The sequence below is a fragment of the Heteronotia binoei genome, chromosome 20 (genome assembly GCF_032191835.1).
Source record: "Heteronotia binoei isolate CCM8104 ecotype False Entrance Well chromosome 20, APGP_CSIRO_Hbin_v1, whole genome shotgun sequence".
NCBI classification, from domain to species: Eukaryota; Metazoa; Chordata; class Lepidosauria; order Squamata; family Gekkonidae; genus Heteronotia; species Heteronotia binoei.
Window position 1 is genome coordinate 12,247,899 of NC_083242.1, and position 13,273 is coordinate 12,261,171.

The window sequence follows — 13,273 nt, forward strand, 5'->3', positions numbered from 1 at the left end:
AGATCTGTCCCCACCTCCCATTGAACTGAGCTAAATGCGAGTGCTGAACAACGTTTCCGCCCCTTGCCTGGATTCTGTCTGCCTGCCGCCTTTGCAAATCTGGGACCAATATTGATTCAATTATATCATTTTTTAAAAAGGGAACGCAGAGCGTCTCCAACAGCAATTTCACATCGGCTACAGCTCAGTATGAGGCTTCTTGCGCTGTAGCTGATGTGAAATTGCTGTTGGAGACGCTCTGCGTTCCCTTTTTTAAAAATTATGTAAAGAATCTATATAATTGAATCAATATTGGTCCCTGGTCTGATGAAGACTGGAAAGAAACAACCGATTGGCTTGTCACCACACTACTTTGGGACTTGAATGTACATGTTTTGGACATTTGGACTGGTTTCTATATATTCCTTAGTAAATTGGTCATTAGTTTGTATCCATTATAGTGACCTCTCTCGGTATGTATTCTATTTCATTTTCTTCTCTGCCGCCTTTGCAAAGCCGGTCTTCCTGGCTGTGACGGAGTCCCCGCCTTCTCGATGAGGCTCACTGCGGGGGCATCTCCTGCTAGCACATGGAGCGGAAAGAGTTGCAACTTGAGATTTTGTTGTTGTTCAGTCGCACGGTCAAGTCCGATTCTTTGCGACCCCACGGACCAAGTCACGCCAGGCCCTCCTGTCTTGTACCATCCTCCAAAGTCTGCTCAAATTCATGTTAGTTGCATCAGATTTGCCGGGCCTCAAATTGACTAGCTTGACTCTGTTAGCCGCAGGGAGTGCAGCCAGAGGCTTAATGCAAAAAGAGGACGACGAGGAGGAGAGTTGGCTTTTGTACCCCACTCTTCACTACGCAAAAGAGTCTCTGAGCGGCTTATGATATCCTTTCGCTTCCTCTCCCCTCAACAGAACAAACAGGGGTCAAGTTGCAGCTTTAAGACCGACAAAATTTTATTCAGAATGTAAGCTTTCGTGTGCTAGAAGCGCACTTCATCAGACAATGAAAGCTCACATTCTGAATAAAACTTTGTCGGTCTTAAAGGTGCAACTTGACTCCTACTTTGTTCTGTTGCTTCAGACCAACACGGCTGCCCGCCTGGATCTGTCTCCCCTCAACAGACATCCTGTGAGCAGTGTTCCCTCTAAGCTGAGTTAGCGTGATCTAGCTCACTATTTTTTAGCATCCAGCTCACACATTCTTGTCTTCGCTCAGAAAAAATGGCCCTTGCGCAAACTAATGGATGCAGTTGCTCACAGCTTTCGTGCCAGTAGCTCACCAAGTAGAATTTTTGCTCACAAGACTCCACAGCTCAGAGGGAACATTGCCTGTGAGGCAGATTAGGCTGGGAGAGCTCTGAGAGAACTGCTCTTGAGAGAACACCTCTGAGAGAACTGGCTTGCTCAAGGTCACTCAGCTGGCTGCATGTGGAGGAGGAGAAGCAGGGAATCAAACCCGGTTCTCCCAGATTAGAGTCTGTGCTCTTAACCACTACACCGAACTGGCTCTCAAGAGAGAAAGAGGAACAATTGTTCAGTTCACAAAGCTTTCCTGCGTGGTGACCTTTAGCTGACCCCAAGTCACCATGGGTGATAGGTGAGTGGCTATTTAGAAGCCTGACTTAAGACATGAGCTCCCCAAACTACTTGTTCTGTGATATCTTTACATAAACATCTGGAGCAGAGGTCCATCAATGGCTGTTACCCACAGCATATTGTTGGAACTCTCTGTCTGGGGCAGTGATGCTCTGTATTCTGGGTGCTTGGGAGGGGCAACAGTGGGAGGGCTTCTAGTGTCCTGGCCCCACTGATGGACCTCCTGATGGCACCCATTTTTTGGGCCACTGTGTGACACAGAGTGTTGGACTGGATGGGCCATTGGCCTGATCCAAGATGGCTTCTCTTATGTGTCACAGAGTGTTGGACTGGATGGGCCATTGGCCTGATCCAAGATGGCTTCTCTTATGTTCTTATGTGACAGGGTGTTGGACTGGATGGGCCATTGGCCTGATGCAACATGGCTTCTCTTATGTGACACAGAGTGTTGGACTGGATGGGCCATTGGCCTGATCCAACATGGCTTCTCTTATGTGTCACAGAGTGTTGGACTGGATGGGCCATTGGCCTGATCCAAGATGGCTTCTCTTATGTTCTTATGTGACAGGGTGTTGGACTGGATGGGCCATTGGCCTGATGCAACATGGCTTCTCTTATGTGACACAGAGTGTTGGACTGGATGGGCCATTGGCCTGATCCAACATGGCTTCTCTTATGTGTCACAGAGTGTTGGACTGGATGGGCCATTGGCCTGATCCAAGATGGCTTCTCTTATGTTCTTATGTGACAGGGTGTTGGACTGGATGGGCCACTGGCCTGATCCAACGTGGCTTCTCTTATGTTCTTATGTGACACAGAATGTTGGACTGGATGGGCCAATGGCCTGATCCAACATGGCTTGTCTTATGTTCTTAAGCCCTTGGTGAATTGTGTTTGTTTTCACTGATACTAGGCCTAAGTGTTTGTGTGTGTTTTCCCCCCTCCCGATGGAGTGTAGACTGCAAGTCCTTTTAGACAGAGGTCTGTCTGGTTTTGGGGTGGTGGGGTTGAGGGGTCTCATTAAAAAGCCATGGGTGACCCTACACAATGCAATCTTGAAAGTCAAATTTCTGACAAGGAATGCAATTGTGAGAAACAGTACTTCCCTTTGTCTTGAATCCATCGCAGTTTCTACCACAGGGATCCTTTGCTTCGGCTCTGAGATTTGATAACCAGCCATTGGACTGTGGCAGTGCTGGACCCATTGAGGAATGGGTTGAGCCATCAGCCAGCTCCCCTCTCTCTTTCCAGAACCGGAACCCATTAGTGGCCGTTTACTACACGAACCGTGCCTTATGCTACCTGAAGATGCATCAACACGACAAAGCCCTGGCCGACTGCAAGCACGCCCTGGAGCTGGACAGCCAGTCGGTGAAGGCCCACTTCTTCCTGGGGCAGTGCCAGATGGAGATGGAGAACTACGACGAGGCCATCGCGAACCTGCAGAGAGGTGAGTTGGGAAGGCTCAGCCTGGGGGAGTGGGGAGGGCCCACAGTTTTAACAGGAGCCAAATCGCTGGGGGTGGGGGGGTGGGATGAAGCGAGAACCAGCAGGGTGTAGCTGGCGGAGCGTGGGACCAATATTTGGGAGACCCGTATTCAAATTCCTGCACTGCCACAGAGACTCACTGGGTGACTTAGAGCCAGTTTGGTGTAGGGGTTAAGAGCGGCAGACTCTAATGTGGAGAGCCGGGTTTGATTCCCCCACTCCTCCCGTGAAGCCTGCTGGGAGGCCTTGGGTCAGTCACAGTCCTCTCAGAGCTGTTCTCTCAAAAGCTGAGCTCTCTCAGACCTCACAGAGTGCCCATTGTTTGAGAGCTGGAAGGAAGGAAAGTGGAGAGATGATTTAAAGAGAGAAATCCTTCTCTAAGCTGGCTGATGGGGTGGGGGTGGGGTTTTGAGAGCCGCACAATACGTGTGAGAGAGCCACGTGTGGTTCCCAAGCTACAGTTTTCCATCCCCGCTCTGGATCATAGTCTGGCAGTGTGTTTACTGGCTGTGTGGGGATCCAGAGATGGGAAATGGTCAGTACAGTCAGTAAAAGTCAGGGTTTTTTTCATCTTGGTCATTAATTTGTCAGGTTTTTTTTAAAACGTGTTCAGTAAAGATAAGTATTTCTTTGTTTTTGTGAATGCAATATGTGGTGTTTTCGTTACTGCATTGGGGGTTGGGGGGGGGGGGACGTGATGACTTCCCAGTGAGAAGACAGGGGTTTTTCCCCAGCATGCAATTATTTTTGAAAGGGAATCTTTTTTTTTTTTTTTGCCTTAAATTTTGTAAAAAAAAAAAAAAAAATGAAAACATTGTCCTGGCTTCCTAAAAAACAATTCGATAAAAGCGTGTGCGGGGGATGGTTACGGGGATGGTGGAGGCCGGGTAATAGTAATTTTTAAATGAAGTCCCAGTTTAACTTTTAAAATGCCAATTTATCGATAAACCAAAATGACATTGTTCAGTGCTTTGTTGGGTTTTTTTTGTCAGCATTTGGCCGGAGTTTTGTTCTTTTTTGGAACTTTGGTTAGCAAAATCAGTAATATCAATCCTTTGACTAGTTTTCACCCACAGTACCTGGCCCTCCTCAGTCGTTCCCCAAATGAGTAAGCGGGGGGCATCGAACCCTCGGAGAGACCCTTAGGTGTGTTGTCTGACCCCCAACATTCCTCAGCTGATCCTTCAATCGTGGGCCATTTTCTAGGAGAATTTCTGTCTCCTGAATGAAGGACTCTTGCTTCTTTCAGCCTATAACTTAGCCAAGGAGCAACGCTTGAACTTTGGGGACGACATTCCCAGCGCTCTGCGGATCGCCAAGAAGAAGCGCTGGAACAATATCGAGGAGAAGCGGATCAACCAGGAAGACGAGCTGCATTCCTATCTAACCAAACTCATCGTGGCGGAGAAGGAGAGGTACAGCGGGGAATGAGCTGCCAATCATAGCTGGGAGGGGGTGGGGGAGCTCTTGAAAAATACCAGGCCTCTACAGGTGAGTGGTTTGCGCATCCGCTCGCCCCTGTCGACGCTGAGTGCTGCTATGAGAAATGGTATTCCAAAGTGTTATCTTTGTAATCATGACAGCCCTGCAAGGTTTGCCCGGTATTGTCGTGGAGTTTTGAGAGAGGCGCCTCCTAGTGGGGCTGGGAGGCAAGGGCATTTCAGAGAAGTGGCTTGTTATTGCCCGCCTCTGCCTCCCGGCCCTGGTATTCCAAGACTTGCCAAAGATCATCGAGGGAGTTTCTAGCCAAGGCTGAGATGAAGCAGAGCCTTCCTGCCCCCTTATCCTTCGGCTCTTGTTTCTGATTCATTCATCCAGGTGTTCGGTGCCTCAGGAGCACCAGGTCTAAGCGCTTGTCCTCTCAGAGGCCACGCTTGGAAATTGTAGGAGTCCAGTGCATGTCTAGTCAAAATAAAGTACCACTGTAGTCAGTGGGATTTTATTTCAAGGCAGATGTGCACAGGACTGCAGCCGTGGGGACTCTGAGAGGCGAGGGGGTCCCTGGATTGACCCACTTCAGAGCAAGGGTGTGGGAGGGCACATCTGACCGCTTCACAGCATACCAAAGACAATCGCCTCGCTTAGAAAACTGGCAGGTCAAGAGTGGCAAGCTTTAAGCTCCTCCTCATCCCGGCCCTTAATTTTCTGTTTGTGGGGATGCTTGTTTTGAATGTACGGGAGCGTTTGGTGGCACGATTCCCACTCCGAAATGGTACAGTCCAGAAACAGCTATACAACACCTCTGTGTAATAAAGAGTTTTCAAGTTAGGACTCTGGAGATCCAAAACCAGCACGTTGGATCGCACCCCAAAACCCCAACAGCCAGTGTTTGTCCAAACGTGCGGCGCCGTGGGTGGGGCCAGTTTACCTGTCTACCCCTCTCATCATCCAATATGGCGGTTTCTGGTACTGATTTCCCCCCCCCCTTCCCTCAGCCCACCATATCTGCGCAGTCTGGCCCACCAAACGGCATCCATTCCTCTCTCCACTCCTCTGTTTCTCTCTCAGGGAGTTAGAAGAATGTCGGCGGGCGCAGAAAGAGGAGAATGTGGATGAAAACCGGAGCCGGGCACAGCTGGCGAACATCGAAACCAAACACGTGAGGGCCCTTCTCCATCTCAACAGGGGCACCGTTGGGAGGGCTTCTAGTGTCCCGGCCCCACTGGTGGATCTCCTGATGGCACCTGGTTTTTTGGGCCTTTGTGCAACACGGAGTGTTGGACTGGATGAGGCCTTGGCCTAATCCAACCATTCATTCATTCATTCATTCATTCATTCATTCTTCACATTTATATCCCGCCCTCCCTGCCGAAGCAGGCTCAGGGCGGCTAACAGCATCATAATATCAAGAATAAAACAATCACAAATCAATTAAGAAGTTAAAACAGGTTACAATTTAAAATTATTAGTACAGTTTTAAAACAACAGTTTGGTGCTAACATCATGCCATTCTTCAGTGGTGTTGGGCATCTACACACTTTGGTTGAAGGCCATTCGAAATAATGTTGTTTTGCAGGCCTTGCGGAACTGGGCAAGGTCCCGCAAGGCTCTAACATCATCTGGGAGTTGGTTCCACCAGTGGGGGGCCGCAATAGAGAAGGCTCTTTCTCTAGTAGCCTTCAGTCTCGCCTCCCTCGGCCCGGGGATTACTATACGGTTGTGCGATCCAGATCTAAGTACCCTCAGGGGAATATATGGGGAGAGACGGTCCCTAAGGTAGGCAGGTCCTCGGCCATATAGGGCTTTAAAGGTGATAACCAGCACCTTGTAGGGAATCCGGAATACTATCGGCAGCCAGTGCAGTCTCCTCAGCCCCGGCTGTATATGGTCCCGACTAGGGAGGCCCAGTAACAGCCTGGCTGCTGTATTCTGCACCAGCTGCAGCTTCCGAATTCGAGACATGGGCAGCCCCATGTAGAGGGCATTACAGTAGTCTAATCTCGAAACTGCCTTATGCTGAATCAGACCCTCAGTCCATCCAAGTCAGTCTTGTCTACTCAGACTGGCAGCAGCTCTCCAGGGTCTCACGCTGAGGTTTTTCACGCCTCCTTGCCTGGACCCTTTTGAGCTGGAGATGCCGGGGATCGAACCTGGGACCTTCCACTTACCGAGCAGATGCTCTGCCACTGAGCCACCGTCTCTCCCCTTGGCTTCCCTTATGTTTTTATCTCAGCTTGTCTGATCGGGGGCTTTATTCGGTCTGGCGCTTGCTTTCTCCGCCCTTGGCTTCTTCAGCCAGGCAGCTATAAAAGGCAGACCCCTTCATTCCACAAACAGGGGTGGCCGGCTTTTCTGGTCATCTTCACTGATGTCCAGTGGCAGTCGATGCTACCCATTCCCTCCTTTGCTGCTCTCTTTGCACCAAGCGAGTATCAGGGATGCTGCTTTCGAAAGGATTGTTTCTTCCTCTTTTTCTGCCCAAGGGGGCCCAAATCGGCACCTCCTTCCCCAGTGAGTGAATGGTTTGAAACCGACATACAGTTCGCCCATACACACACAATTTCCCTCAGCACTGCAAGTTTCACTCAAGGCTTTTTCTGTAGCAGGAACTCCTTTGCATATCAGGCCACACACCCCTGATGCAGCCAATCCTCCTGGAGCTGACAGGGCTCTTCTCACAGGGCCTACAGTAAGCTCCACAGGAGGACTGGCTACATCAGGGGGTGTGGGCTAATATGCAAAGGGGCTCCTGCTACAAAAAAAGCTCTGGTCTCGGCCCAGGCGAGCAGCCAGTGGTGATACATTTTTATCTCATTGTTCCTTCCTGCTCAAGGTCCTGTCTCTCTCTTTCAGGAAAAGTACCTGGCAGACATGGATGAGCTCTTCTCTCAAGTGGACGCGAAACGAAAGGTGAGAGAAAGCTGTGGCCAAGCAAGCGAATAGCACCGTGCCAGCCTAGAGGATGCTGGGACTTTGTGCGGATTTGAGCAGGATTCTCTTACGCAGGGGTGGAATTCTAGCAGGAGCTCCTTTGCATATTTAGGCCACACACCCCCTGATGTAGCCAATCCTCCACAAAAAAGAGCCTTGTAAGTTCTTTGAGGATTGGCTACATCGGGGTGTGTGGCCTAATACGTAAAGGAGCTCCTGCTAGAATTCCACCCCTGCTCTTATGCATTCCTGTTCTCCTCTTGGCCATCCTGGGTCACTTTTTCCCACCCTCCAGCCTCTGTGATTGGCCAGTGCTACCTGCTGGACTTGGAGGAGAGACGTTTCACAGTTCCTCCTCCCCCGCCTGGATTTTATAGCCACTCAGAGCAGAGTCATTGGTCATTCCTGTCCCGCTTGCTAAACTAAGTTGGCTGCTCTTGGTGCCTCCCGGAACATGCTTAGGCCTCACTAAGACGTTCAGGTTTTTTCCCCCTGTTTGGAAACTAACCAGAGTCCTATCTTTCTGAACACCAAGGAAGTCCCCAGAGGGAATTCTCTCTTTACTCAGGGCAGCCTAGTTGGTTTTTTTAAAAAAAGGATTTGTGTGTGCGCTTGTGTGCCTGGAAGTTATGGTGACTTCTGGCGACCCCTAGTGGGGCTGGGAGGCAAAGACATTTCAGAGAAGTGCCTTGTTATTGCCCGCCTCTGCCTCCCAGCCCTGGTATTCCTCGGAGGTCTCCCTTCCAAGCACTCGCCTGTGCCAGTCCTGGCTAACTTCCAGGATCCAGCGAGACTGGGCTTGCTTGGCCTATCCAGGTCAGGGCGGTAGCCTGGTTTTGACATTTTCATGATTGGCATGAGCCACATTACCTGGTAGACGGATGTGAGTTAACATAGCTCAGACTTGCCCAGTTTCGTCAGAAGTTGTAAGCTAAGCCAGGTCAGAACCCCGATGGGATCCTGCCGAGAGAGACCAGGGCTGCTGTGCAGAGGAAGGCCACAACAAACCACCTCTGCTCATCTCTTACCTTGAAAACCCCGCATGGTGGTAACTTCATGGAGTCAGTGCGAATTGGTTTAGACTTAAGGGCACACGTTACCTTTATATCATGCTTTTCCTCCCAGGAGCTTGGAGTGATACATATAGCAAATTTACATGGAGTTTCAGCTATAAAACCCAGTCAAGCATCAAGAAGGGGGAGCCAGTCTTTTGTTCCCTGATTGTTACGGCAACTTTGCAACTAGGCTTGTGATATGGGAACATCGGTCAGATACAGGGCTGGCCCGTGGGTCCCTGGCGCCCTAGGCAGGAGCCCCCCGTGGCGTAGCGCCCACCTGCCTCCTCCCTCCCTCCCCTCCTTCCTTCCCTATTTGCTGCATGCATCCCTCCCCCCCCCCCGGCCTGCCCCCACCTCCTCCGGCTCGTCGCTAGCCCCCGCCCCCTCTGGCTGGCCGCCGCCGAGCTCTGCTCGTTCTCCCTTCCTCCTGCGCCGCTCGCAAAACTAAGGCTTGTTGGTACTCACAGCCCGTGCCTGCGCGTTTTGACTCGACAAAATGTGCAGTCTGCAAGGAGCCAGCAGGCTTTAGTTTTACTCGCGGCGAGCGGCATGGGAGGGAGGGAAAGTGAATAGAGCTTGGCAACTGGCCGGAGGAGGATAGTGGTGGCGGCAGCATGGGGGGGGGGAGAGGAAGGCAAACTAAGTGCTTGCCGGGGGGGGGCGAATTTGCTACCCCCTGCCTCCCAGCGCCCTAGGCGACCGCCTAGTTTGCCTAGCGGCAGGGCCGGCCCTGATCAGATAGTAGAAAGAAAACTTAACTTTGCCTCAGGTAATTCATAAAGATTAGACAGAATAGGTTTGATTATACAGTCCCGCACTTCCCCATAAAAATCCCAGTGAAGTAAGACATGGGCGACCGTTTCGAGGTGCCTTTCATTACATGGGCAGACTCTATCCTGAGAAGGGATGTTGGCAAACCTCCCGGACAGTACTGCTGAGAGTAGGACATTGAATCTTGCTAACACAAAGGAGCGGCGTAACTGGGCTGAAGTAATCTGGGAAAGGTAGGCAGCAGGCAGCCCATGATCTGGGAAGATACCAAATGCTAAAAGGGAACAAGTTTTATGTCCAGAAGAACCTAATTGGATTGGATTGGATTGCATACATATAGTGGCCCTTCCAGTTAAGAAGATAAGATATTGGATTTATAGCCCACTCTGAATCTCAGAGTGGCTCACAATCTCCTTTACCTTGCTTCCCCACAACAAACACCCTGTGAGGTAGGTGGGGCTGAGAGAGTTCTGACAGAAGCTGTCCTTTCAAGGGCAACTCTGCGAGAGCTATGGCTGACCCAAGGCCATTCCAGCAGCTGCAAGTGGAGGAATCAAACCTGGTTCTCCCAGATAAGAGTCCCCACACTTAACCACTATTCCAAACTGGCTCTTCAAAGGCCCTTAACCCTTCAAAACAGCCCTGCAAGGTAGGATCGGCAGGAAGATGAGCAACTGGCTCGAGATTAACTAGTAATTTTCATGTCCGAGTGGAGGGATTTGTAGCCCAGACTCTTCCAGCTCAAGTCCACTGCAGCTCCATGGCTCTTTAAAGGCCATCTCCCGGGAACCACCGAAGTTACCGAAATCCTTTCTCTCTCCTTTGGGTCAGAAACGAGACATCCCTGATTATCTGTGCGGGAAGATCAGCTTTGAACTGATGCGAGAGCCTTGCATCACACCTAGCGGGATCACCTACGACAGGAAAGACATAGAAGAGCACCTCCAGGTAAGGTGATGTCTTGGGTCGAACGGATGCCCGCATATGCTGGTGTTGAGTTCAAAAATACAGAGTCAGGTATGAAACGGAGCTTCCAAAAACCTCTCACGTTTCTAGCCCTCTTGACTTCAAAAGCGTGTTTGGAAATGTTTGTGGCCACTGCCTGTTGGAAGGAGCTGGAACGGTAACCAAAAATGGTTTTTGGGAGTGGGAGGGGGGTACAATTTAATCCTCAAGGTCTCCAAGTGAAAGTTTTAAGCAGAGGCTAGATATAGGAGCCTGTGGCGCAGAGCGGCAAAGCTGCAGTACTGCAGTCGGAGCTCTCTGCTCACGACCCGAGTTCGATCCCGGCGGAAGCTGGGTTTTCAGGTACCTGGCTCAAGGTTGACTCAGCCTTCCATCCTTCCGAAGTTGGTAAAACGGATACCCAGCTTGCTATGGGGGAAAGCGTAGCTGACTGGGGAAGGTCATGGCAAACTACCCTGTAAAAAAGTCTGCTGTGAAAACGTGATGCGGCGTCACCCCAGAGTCGGAAATGACTGGTGCGTTCTCCGGGGACTACCTTTACCTTTTAGGTAGCCACCTGAAAGCAATGCTGATTCTTTGGACTTAGGCATATTGTGAGAGGGAAGGAAGGAAGAGATGAGCTGGTGCATGGCTCTTGTGGCTGTTTCTTATATGCCCAGGGAAATGCTAACTGCTGCTTAGAGGCAAGAAAGGAATTTTTCTCCAGGCCAGATCAGCCCAAGGGGCCTAGAGGTTTTTTTTTAAGAAGAAGATCCACTCTGAATTTCAGAGTCGTAGAGCAGCTCACAATCTCCTTGACCTTCCTCCCCCACAACAGACACCCTGTGAGGTGGGTGGGACTGAGAGGGCTCTCACAGCAGCTGCCCTTTCAAGGACAACTCCTGCGAGAGCTATGGCTGACCCAAGGCCATTCCAGCAGCTGCAAGTGGAGGAGCGGGGGAATCAAACCCGGTTCTTCCAGATACGAGTCCGCACACTTCACCACCACACCAAACTGGCTCTCAACATGCCATCTTCAGGGCATAAAAAGCAGGAAGGTAATTGTGAGCGCCCTGCATTGTGCAGGGGGTTGGACTAGATGACCCTTGGATCCTCTTCCAGTTCTGCATTTTCTGTGTTTCTAACAGCGTTTGAGCTGAAGAAACTTGGGATTAGTACTCACAGCATTTGGCAGGGGGAACTTGAACCTCTTAAAAACGACTTGCCGTTTTGGGGGACGCTCGCCATCGCAGCTAGTTTCAGGAAGAGAAGCCTTTCTGTGCTGCAGGGTTTGTCCCGGTGCAAGAGCTTAAGGGCTCCCATACGATGCCACTATGCAGCAAAAACCATTATTATCTGGGGCCTGTATGCTGTGGCTTCAGAGAGGGACTGGGCACTCTCCCGACATCAGGGCCCTTTCTGCGTGATCTCTGGAATCCGTAACTGCACCATCGCAGGCAGAGGGCAGAGCCAAGCCATCAGCCCGCTCGGGTTGCTTGAATGGTGAACCCGCCCTGAGCGCAGAGTGGGGAGGCGAACATGCTAGTTACCTTGGTGCGTAGCAGGAACTCCTTATCATATTAGGCCACACACCCCTGATATAGCCAATCCTCCCAAGAGCTTCCAGGGCCTTTCATACAGGGCCTACTGTAAGCTCCAGGAGGACTGGCTACATCAGGGGGTGTGGCGTGGCCTAATATGCAAAGGAGTTCCCGCTACAGAAACAGCCCCGGTAACAGGGAATTCCGGCGATGCACAGCAAGGCCACAAATTGGGCTCTTTCTCAGGCAGCACCTTCTCCCCCCCCCCCTCATTGACGTCCTTCCCCTTTCGCTTTTTAGCGCGTCGGCCACTTTGACCCCGTGACCCGAAGCCCTTTGACCCAAGACCAGCTGATCCCAAACCTGGCCATGAAGGAGGTGATAGACGCGTTCATATCGGAAAACGGCTGGGTCGAAGAGTACTGACGAAGCGAGGGGGGAGAGGCCGGGCCCGCCTGCCCCCTCTCAGTGGCCCGAGCCGCGGCAGCCAAGGCACATCAAGGACTGCGCTTCGAGCTAGTTGGGCCGGCAAAAAAATGCCTTACTCACTTGTCTGTTTGGCTGTCTGCTCGCTCTCTCTCTCTCTCTCCTTCCTTTTCCCGCTCTCGATTACCGGAGAGCAGCGTTGGCTTTGCTAGATTAGGGCATCGGCTCCCCCCTGGGAACGAGGATCACAGAATGGTTCGTCCCGTCGATCTCCTTCTGAGCATCTTTCCGACAGGGTGAGTAGAAGCCAGGCCCCCCCCAGCTCAGCTTTCAGAAAGGTGAGGAAAGCCAGAGGGAAATGTGCCCTTCCCCTAGAGGGGGTCTGTCCAGCCGCCATTTTCCAAGGGCCCCGAAGCCCAGAACTCCTTCAGAAGTTGGGTCTGCACCTCGGGAGGATGCTCAGGCTGGGCTTTCTTCCGAACGCCTCCTTTCCTCCTCCCGCCCCTCCCTCACATCGCCAAGCTGCTGCCGAAGACCCGTCTTCTGCAAATGAAAAACTCTCCCAAACGGGCCGTGCGCTTTTTCTTGTCCCCCCCCTTCCGTCCCTGCTTGCTTTGAGCTGTCATTTCTCGCCCCCTCGCCTCCCCTGTAAAAAGTTTTTTTTGCATTTTCCACGTTACTTTTCCTGTTTGTCCAGGATAGCCGTTGTAATCTTTGTAAATAAATAGTCTCTTGTTTCAGGGCGGGGAATACTTAGACATAATTATTATCTCAACATCGACTGGAATGGGGGGGGGGGTCCGCATTGACGGTTCTCCCATCCGGGAGCTAGGGGGATAGGGGAGGTTGATTTGCTGAACTTCCAGAGCCATTTCCCCGTAGGCCCTCTTAGTGAAAATGTTATCATTTTGTTTGGATTTAAAACTAAACCCTCCTACTTCGATGATGCCAATATTTGGGGGGAATTGAGAGGATTTGAGGGGGGGTTAAAGAAGGAAGTGGCAGGCTCCACTGTCTAGCTTCTGTGAGCTCTCTGCAAATGTCATCCATGCTGGTAAATAAATACTTGAGTGATCAGCATTGATTGAGA

The 13,273-nt window shown here is 51.1% G+C and overlaps 1 protein-coding gene across 1 annotated transcript in view; it reads left to right on the plus strand.

The window, feature by feature from the left end:
• The window catches only part of STUB1 (STIP1 homology and U-box containing protein 1), a 30,399-nt gene extending 17,474 nt beyond the window's left edge, over window positions 1–12,925 (plus strand). Inside the window, exons 2-7 of the mRNA XM_060260902.1 lie at window positions 2,835–3,033; window positions 4,321–4,486; window positions 5,580–5,670; window positions 7,365–7,421; window positions 10,103–10,219; window positions 12,058–12,925. Coding sequence (XP_060116885.1) covers window positions 2,835–3,033; window positions 4,321–4,486; window positions 5,580–5,670; window positions 7,365–7,421; window positions 10,103–10,219; window positions 12,058–12,183 — 756 coding nt within the window. The 3' untranslated portion in view covers window positions 12,184–12,925. The remainder of the gene's footprint in view (window positions 1–2,834; window positions 3,034–4,320; window positions 4,487–5,579; window positions 5,671–7,364; window positions 7,422–10,102; window positions 10,220–12,057) is intronic.
• Window positions 12,926–13,273: the final 348 nt, after the last annotated feature.